This window comes from Argopecten irradians, chromosome 8 (genome assembly GCF_041381155.1).
Source record: "Argopecten irradians isolate NY chromosome 8, Ai_NY, whole genome shotgun sequence".
In the NCBI taxonomy this organism is placed as follows: domain Eukaryota; kingdom Metazoa; phylum Mollusca; class Bivalvia; order Pectinida; family Pectinidae; genus Argopecten; species Argopecten irradians.
The window spans coordinates 43,212,746-43,221,627 of record NC_091141.1 but is presented as its reverse complement, the minus strand read 5'-3'; the positions used below and the strand labels follow the sequence as shown (position 1 = coordinate 43,221,627).

The 8,882-nt window shown below is 34.9% G+C and overlaps 1 protein-coding gene across 1 annotated transcript in view; it reads left to right on the top strand.

The window, feature by feature from the left end:
* Positions 1–22: 22 nt before the first annotated feature.
* The window catches only part of LOC138329917 (tectonic-1-like), a 57,142-nt gene continuing 48,282 nt past the window's right edge, over positions 23–8,882 (top strand). The window contains exon 1 of the mRNA XM_069277201.1: positions 23–306. Within this exon, the coding sequence (XP_069133302.1) occupies positions 42–306 (265 nt within the window). The 5' untranslated portion in view covers positions 23–41. The remainder of the gene's footprint in view (positions 307–8,882) is intronic.

Here is an 8,882-nt window from a genome sequence, read left to right as displayed (position 1 = left end):
CTTGCAAAATTATTTCCCATCATCCTTCATTTGTATACATCATGGCGGCAAAGGCAAAACTGCAAGCGCGAGCTTGCTGTAGAATTTATGTTTTATTGATATTACTTTTTTCCTGTGTTTGCTTCACGCGTTCTTCCACAACAGTGCCAACTACAACACCAACGTCTAATGCAACAACAGAGACTACAACCACACCGACAACTACAACTACTCCAACGACCACAACTACCCCAACGACAACAACACCGACAGCTACCTTAACAGCGGTACCTACTCAGCCACCGTCTCCTGTCGCTATCAACACAGGTGTGTGTGTGATCGCCCCAGTCATAGTCTGCTAGGCTCCAACTTATTTTCGTGTTTGGTCCAGATGCTTGGGTGCTTAGGATCTTGGGAAGTGAAGGGGCCCGAAAGGTGGTGGGGGTGGGGTGTGTGGTTGGTTTGAGTTTAAACTGATTTTGGCTAGGCTAGCTTGATCATGTCTACGGTACTGCTCTAGTCATTGAAGTCAAGTAATTTGTATCTATTGTTAGGAGTCTTTAGAAGAAAAATCGTAATCGATCGATCATTGATTAAAATCAAATCAAGAATCGTTCCAACTGCATGCATATAAGATAGCCTAGGTCACGTCTATTTACATAAATTACAATTTCTAATATCAGGGCTTTTTCTCATTACTGTGGAAATGGGGCATGTGGCTTTGAATTTGGGAAAATGTGCGATAAAACCTAGATTTGGGAAAAATTATGAAATATGAAATAATGGAGAATAAATAAGATATTTTTATTTCCAGTGTATACATAGTTTATGTACATTTCTGAAGCCAATTCACAAATATCTAAAGTCGTAGCCTACTAAGTTCATGCAATATTTTCGGATAGTTTTCAAGAAACTTTGATTTTGGGAAATTTAAGACTTGAATTGGGAAAAATGTAGAGGCTTTGCAATGGAGAATGGGGTCGAAAATTGGCCCCAAATCATGCTGAAAAAAGGCCCTGAACATATGTAATTAGACGTGACCTATCTTATATATATCATCATTAGTAAAGAGGCCCTTTATGATGAAATTTGAACAATCACTACATAATTTTCTTCGATGATTATTTGTTCTATACTGGGACCAAACCAGTTATCGTGATGGAGTGTAGCTGTGATTGTGTGCATATTCTAATGTGCGTTCCGATTTCCAAATGTTTGGAGCTGTTGACAAATACAGTACCCGAATTGTGATTTGTGAGTAAATAGCCTCGCGGGCAAAAAATTGCTCGAGCTTTTGCTTGGAATTTGAGCGGGATCGCGGCGGGACGGGAGGATGATCCATCACTCACAGAGCGGATCCGCCTGCTGTCCTCCCGCTCATAGAGCGGGTTCGCCCGCTCGTTCATAGAGCAGATTTGCCTGCTCATGGAGCGAGACCGCTCTCCCTCAGAGCGGATTCGCCCGCCGATCATATCGCTCTCGGAGCGGGAACAGATACTAGTACGACTTTAAGCAGTTTCGAAAAGTCATGGCATAGTAAGTCTTAGACAATGTATATCGTTTTCGTTTTTCATATTCATAATCTATTTTAACAAAATGGAAAAGAATCAACAACAAGACTATATGTGCACATAAATGAATTGTTTACTGAGAGATGTTAAGATTATGCTGAATTTTTGTAGTATCTTGTAGTTGAATAAAGTCATTGTGACATTTATTTGGAACAGACATACAAAAAAATGTATACAACTACAGAGTGAAATATCGGGAAATCATATTATCTATTATACAAAATAACGATTCCGGAAGAATAAAAGAGCCTTTACCCTTACATCCATACCATGTACGTTTCAATTACGTAAGTGTTATTTAACAATGTGAAGTTATCGCGGAGACTTTCATGTACTTTGTATAGTTGCATTGCCAACTGTATACCGGGGTCAAGGATTCTGTTGTTTGGATTACACATGTCCCTGTTGATAAACATCGTTGACTGTCATTATGTAAAATGACATTTTTTAAGAACAAGCTATAATTTTCAAATATAAAGCAGAACAAAATACTCAGAAAACATCAATAAATAGTCTTAATGCGACAGGGATTCCAAACGTACGTTGGTGAAATTACTCAATGATCAATAATCATGTGTACTTCTTTGCACACTTTATATTTTCTAATAAAACTAAATAGATCTATGCACAACAATCTGCATCTTGATTTTAACCCTTTAACAATTTTAGCCCAAAATTTAGCAGATGAATACATGTGTCATTCATACGCTGATGGTCTTGCTTTTTATATCTTATAATGACACAAACACGAATAAGCAGTAATTCCATGATCAGAATTAATAAACTGGCCTCGTTTACATAATTTGGTTACTTTTGTCTGGCTTACGAGGTCTAGTTTCATTTGTATTTTAAATCTTTTGATCGCTACCGGAAGTCACAGGGTATATTTCGAACGGAGTTATATTGAAATCATCGGGAAAGGAAGACATTGTGACCGACATTATTATCCAGATATACATTTATGTACATGACGTATACACAATATCGCATAGTTAATTGATATTGCGTCATTAGTTTTAACAGATGATATTTTCAGCGATATTATTTCAAAGTTTCTCAGAAGCTCTTACCCTCTTTTGTCGTTTTATTATCAACAGTTCTCCTATAGACGCAAGTGTCACATTGTTCCAAACCTTAAATAAACCATTTTGAGAATGTCGATATATGTTTCTGGTTAGAAGAATAGAAGTTTTGACATTAGTTTGACAGCTGACAGAAACTGCGTTCAATAGGCATTTGAACATATCATGTGTAGAAGTCTCTGAACATACATACAATTTTTAAACATTCAAATGATTTTATTACAGCTTTATTACAAACCAGATTGGATTGATTATTAGGTAAAATTGTTTGAATTGTCTACTGTGTAGATATAGATAAGTCATCACCAATATGTTGATGGTATTATAATGATAGGAAAGGACTTTTTCAGTAAATCACGAAAACATGTTTTTAAATTTAAAAGATACGGATCATCTAAGCCCACGGCGGCGTATTAGGGCCACTATGTCATTTTATTTATCTTGTACGTATAAGGTGTTATCTTGTACGTACAACTTATATCTTGTACGTACAAGCCATTAAGATACTGAGTTGTACGTTCATGATACATGTATACTTTCTTGTACTTACAAGATAAATAAAATGATATAATGGCCCTAATACAGATAGTATATACATTTGTATTTATACTATGCAAAAAAAGTATACACATAGCGGGCAATAAATTGATACTTCGATAATAAGGAAATCAGTTTGGATTAAACAAAACAATGAGAAGTAGAGAGTGGTTCCTTACTATTATTTTGCCTGTATTTCATAATAAAAACTTACTACGGCACTTTACTGTGTTCCAAGCGCACGGCAGCCATTATATAGTGTCTAAATCTCGAATTTCGTCCAGTTTTCAGAGTCAAAAAGTTTGTATTTTGAACATTTTTTGCATTGATAGTTACATTTCATCATATTTTAAGCAACACCTTTAAGTATTTTAGGATTCTGCACTAGTCTACATACATGGTTGAGTGTTGTGACACCTGCAGATTGTAGTGGTCTATAAGCAGTCTAAAGACATCACCTTGTGCAGAGATTTAAATAATGAAATAATCTATATCTCTGCCTCGTGGAAACTTTTATACATGCACGGCTTGGTGCCTTTTTACTAGAAATCTAATCTCTGTTTTACAAGTTTTCAGTTTTCACTATATGTAATTAAAAAGGAGAAGAATTCGGAAAAAGATGGTCATATTTAATCACCCATTCCAACAAGTTTCTGTATAAATAAAGAACCAACACAACGAAAAGAAAAAATATATATATATAATGTATTTCATAGTTCAATACAAGCAGATATCATAGATATAAATTAGGGGGGTGGGGGGTTAAAAAGTAGTTTGAATTATATAATACACAATTTATTTATAGTTGTAACGTGTTTCTCTTCTTTTTTAAGCTATGTTGACACTTGTTATTTAAACAATCTTCAACAGTACATTTATTGGTCATATAGATTATCATTATTGGTATCATATAATGATTGATATTGATCAAAATTCACAAAGAATTGGATATCCGAAATCTAGCAACTATCAGAAATGTTAAATTCCTGACATTGTGGTTTACATTTGCATTGTTCTTTCTTGACATGCCATTTGTAAATAATTTTGCAGTTTCTGGTATAAAAATACCTATACATATAACCGGAAACATATATCTACATGTACAAATGCATACATGGGTGTGATACACTTGTTACATTTGTATATGCTATGTACGAACGGTATATTTTACTGTAAACCAAGGACTTAGTGTTTACGAATAAAATATGACACTACACAGCAACTACATGATGGTCCATCTAACTTACCTGTTGACTGATATTTTGACACGTGACGTGTGCTAATCAACAAAGCGTGACAGGTCACTAAACACCCGTCTGACGTAATCTGCTTAGCTCGCTAATGAGCCAGGGTTGACCACGTGTAATGGCCGTTTTAGTTACTGCGGTATACAGGTATGGAGATTAACGCAACACGACATTGGCTATATTCGGAAGTATTCTGATTTCGATACTTGATATCTGCTATTGGTATTCGACATAGATATCTTCAGCCTCATTTTTTTTCGTCTGATCCGTGTATGTTTTATTTTCCCAGTAAAGACATTAATGAATGAACTTGAGCGAAATATCAACAAGCCGTCGGATGTACTTTATTATATGAAAGCTGAATTTATTTCATCAAAAACAAATTGGTCGAAAAATACTACTCCTGATAAAATATATATATTTGTGATATGAAGGTTCTCAAAACTTGTTGTAAAGAATTAGTTCCACCAAATTACAGTAGAATTAAATGATAACCATATATACTGGTGATAAGCAATATAATAATTGTGTACATGTATATGTAGTTCCAAACACGCGAATATACTTATTATGTACATTTTATTGTGTATAATTATGAAGAGATCGCCATTCATCTACGACAGGTACATCAATATATGTATGGTATAAATCCCTATTTCCAAGTGTATTCCGAACTTATATCTTTGATTGAGAATATATTAAAATTGTATCGGACATGTACACAGGTATTTGTGCCTTACAAATCGATGTTCAGATTCAGTTTCTTTATTTTGCTAAAGTGTTACAACTTATCACAACATAATAATGCAGAAGGTCATTGTTCACACTTAGCCAACATTCTGGTTGGCCAATGGAGACTAGGTGTGAAAGATAGGAGATAATTACAGGTAAGGCTATAGGCTGTTTCATGAATGTTCAAGTTTTATGGGTATGTATTTTATGTATAGGGAAAAAACGCTTGATATTTAATATTGTATATCAGAATGCATACATCCAGTAGTAGATTTTGAATATAGGTACTACTTTCAAATAATATTTCAATTTTAATGAATATATATCATAATGGACACAAAAACAGTCGATCCCGTTGTCCCCGTGAAGTCACAGGTCAGGATTCAATAGCTTAGGGCTTCAGGTATGTTCTAAGAAAAGTTGCATTATCTCTAATACCGTAATCGCTATGTAACTCGTACTTTGTCCATTCTAAATTTTATCCAATGGCGCTTTTTGCAAGCTTTATACACCAAACCATTCTGTGTACACTTTAACGGAGAGAGAGAGAAGTATACAAAAGTTAAAAAAAATAATTTAAAATCGGTAAGATGAATATAACAATTATGTGTTACTTATTCCAGCTGTCTTTAGAAATTGCAAAAGTAAGAAATCGAAACGAAAGTTTTATACATATAATCCTCTATCTTCAGCCAGCCTCCGTATCCAGGTAAAATTGTACAGGTTTAGGTCGTTCATCGCGGTTCGTCCCTCATTGATTGGCATTTTTAACTGAAAAGTATATAAGAAAACGATAGTTCAAGACAAAGTTATTTATAAAGAAAAAAACCAAAACATTCCAGTTAACAAATCGGCAAAATAACGATCCCCGATGGCGTCTCCACCGGCGTATCTGGATCCGTATCTGCACAAGGACTAAATGAGTAAAGTATCACCTTTTAATAATGAGAATTATAGAAATTTCTTATTATCTTGCTTAGAACGACGAATTTCGTCGAACAAGTAGTTAAAACACCTTAAAATAAATGAATAAATAAATCAACAGTAATGATATTTTTTCTGGGTTTTGTCTTGTTCTTGCATAATGCATCCGAATGCGACATACATGTAGTGTGTATATCATGATATATATGAGTTTAAGTTGACCAATAATGGTATGAAATAGGTTTTGAAAATCACAGGTAGGCGTGTCAGAGCGCTGTATGCAAATATTGATAGTGATGAGCTGCTTGTCGATTACGTCACGCACCAAATAAGTCTCGTTACCACAATATGTATTCAGATACCAAAAGCGCATATCTTGGGAGTCCGGCAACTGTTAACTAATAATTGATATTTTAGAAGCGATCTTTATAATTATGTTTTTTTTTTTTTTAATTTTAATCCTCATTTCTTTGAACTGGATGATAATCATAACTTACCGTCTGCCCACACAAAACATGCTAGCTATTACATGTACTTTAAAAAAACGCATGTGTTTTAACTTCATATAATTGACAGATCGCCAGCTATCAATCAAGTCGCACATGACTTTTTATTTTGTATTGTGTGTGCTACGATGTTTGCTCCGACATTGAATAGAAACATGCGCATTTTCGAGCACGAGGCATGGGTATATTACGCCTGGTGTGACATTATTGTGTATGTGTGTGTTTTTTCCTTTTTTTTTTTTTTTACTTCCAATTAGTGTCTCATAAGTCAGTTAGTCTGCATATCATTATAATATTTTAATTTGAAAAAGTACTCTGATGTAAACTCTGTTGTTTTATGTGATTTTGATATGTGACACTCAAATAAAATAAAATGTACTGATAACTCCAAGTGAACGCGTCTAGGTCTTGAAAGGAGTACTCACTTAATTTTAGCGTGGACAATTGCATAGTTAAAAATCGTCGCACTATTCCTTTGATAGTTGAGAATAATTTCCCTTTACATGACATATCACTATGCCATTCTCCAATAAACAGGGTTCATGGTACATAGTTTTAGATAGTAACAGCAAAGATGGCGGTCTTACACTCTGAAAAATGATTATCAGCACTAGTAAAGAAAGTATCGTAAAGGCAATGATAACCCAAGTATTTTAGGAAAGTAGAAGTTGTTTAATGTCATTACGTTATTGGAAAACACATGCGATAGAAATTAGCATAACTTAGATCTTTAATCTGAGCACCCACTTTCAACATTTATGGTCATTTCGTCCATTTCGATGTATCATAGCTGTATCGCTGAGCGAAGTCAAATAAATTAGATTATCTTTGAAATTGACTGAAAGCATCATTGTAAACACATTTTCTTCAAAAATGAATATAATGACAGGCACTTACCGTTTTCGCTGGAATCTGCGAAGTTGGTACTTTTACATTGAAGAGGCATATACATCGTATTTTGTTTTCCCACCGGTCGTATTCAGGTTTTTCCAGATAAATATATATTGCACAGTGAAGATATCGAGGACAAGTAACAACATCCAGTCAATTGTTTTATATTTATTTTAGTGTCAAACAATTTGCATCGTATAAAACACTTCGAACAAATAATATTTTCATCAAACGTTAGGTATGTCCAGCTAATGATGGCGTACTTAGACAATTTACATAATAAGTAAACTGCATACATATACATGTAATTACATGAAGCAAAGCATTCTAAAACGTTGCATGGTGAAAGTAAATAAGGATTTTGAGAGGAATTATCTGGCATTAATTTGAATTGGTTAAAATATCTACTGTATATAATACTATATTTCTGAGTATAAACTAAAAGAGGCCATATCGTAAATCAGCACAACACGCACGTTGTTGAAAACATCATTCAGATGGTAAAAAAACCCAGGTAGTTAAGACATTTGAATTACAGGTCATCATGCCAATAACGGGGTATTTTGATAAAAACAACGAAACTATATGACACATTCTAATAATAGCTCAGTTTATATAAAATATTAAATTAGTGTCAAATTTTGGAAAGACAACACATACACATATACTGTATATAATATCAATAGTATATTTGATTAAATACAGAATCGGATTGATTCACAAAGCACGTGTTAACAAACCATTTTATTTTAAAACAATTTCTTCATAGTTTCCGATGAGCAAGTTGAAGAAGGTAAGTTCGTTAGCTAACTATACTCGTCCCAAATTTAGTTTTAGATTGTATCATGCTAAGTAATCATCGCGGCATGTTTGTCAAAGCTGAAACGATGACAATGTCTAGCAACAGATCGCTTGGAGACAAACCGCTGCCGAAGTATATCATATCGCTGCTGAAGCGGATCATATCGCTGTCGGAGCGGGATCGCTGCCGGAGTGGAAGATCTCGCTGCCGGAGCGGATGATCTCGCTGCCAGCGGGATCGCTGCTGGAGCGAGCATTTAATCGCTTTCGGAGTGGGACCACGCAGGAGCGATCTCGCTTGCGCGGATCCGCAGCGAGTTCCGGGCGAGTTCACTCGATTGTCGCTCATCGCTCGTCGCTCGCGGCGCGATTAAGTCCCGAATCACCCTTCGGGTACTGTACTTCATGGTGGTGGTGTTTTGTTTCTGTACATGAATGTGTTTCATGAGATGCAAACAATTTTTTTCCCCAAATCATGACTGCGCGCGATGCTGTTCCATTCCTTCACAACTACTGGTAGGGTCCCAGTATATAATAGCTTTATAAACAATATGACAATTTACAAATTAAACGATATATCATTAGCACAGTGTTTCAAGCACAAAAAGTGCC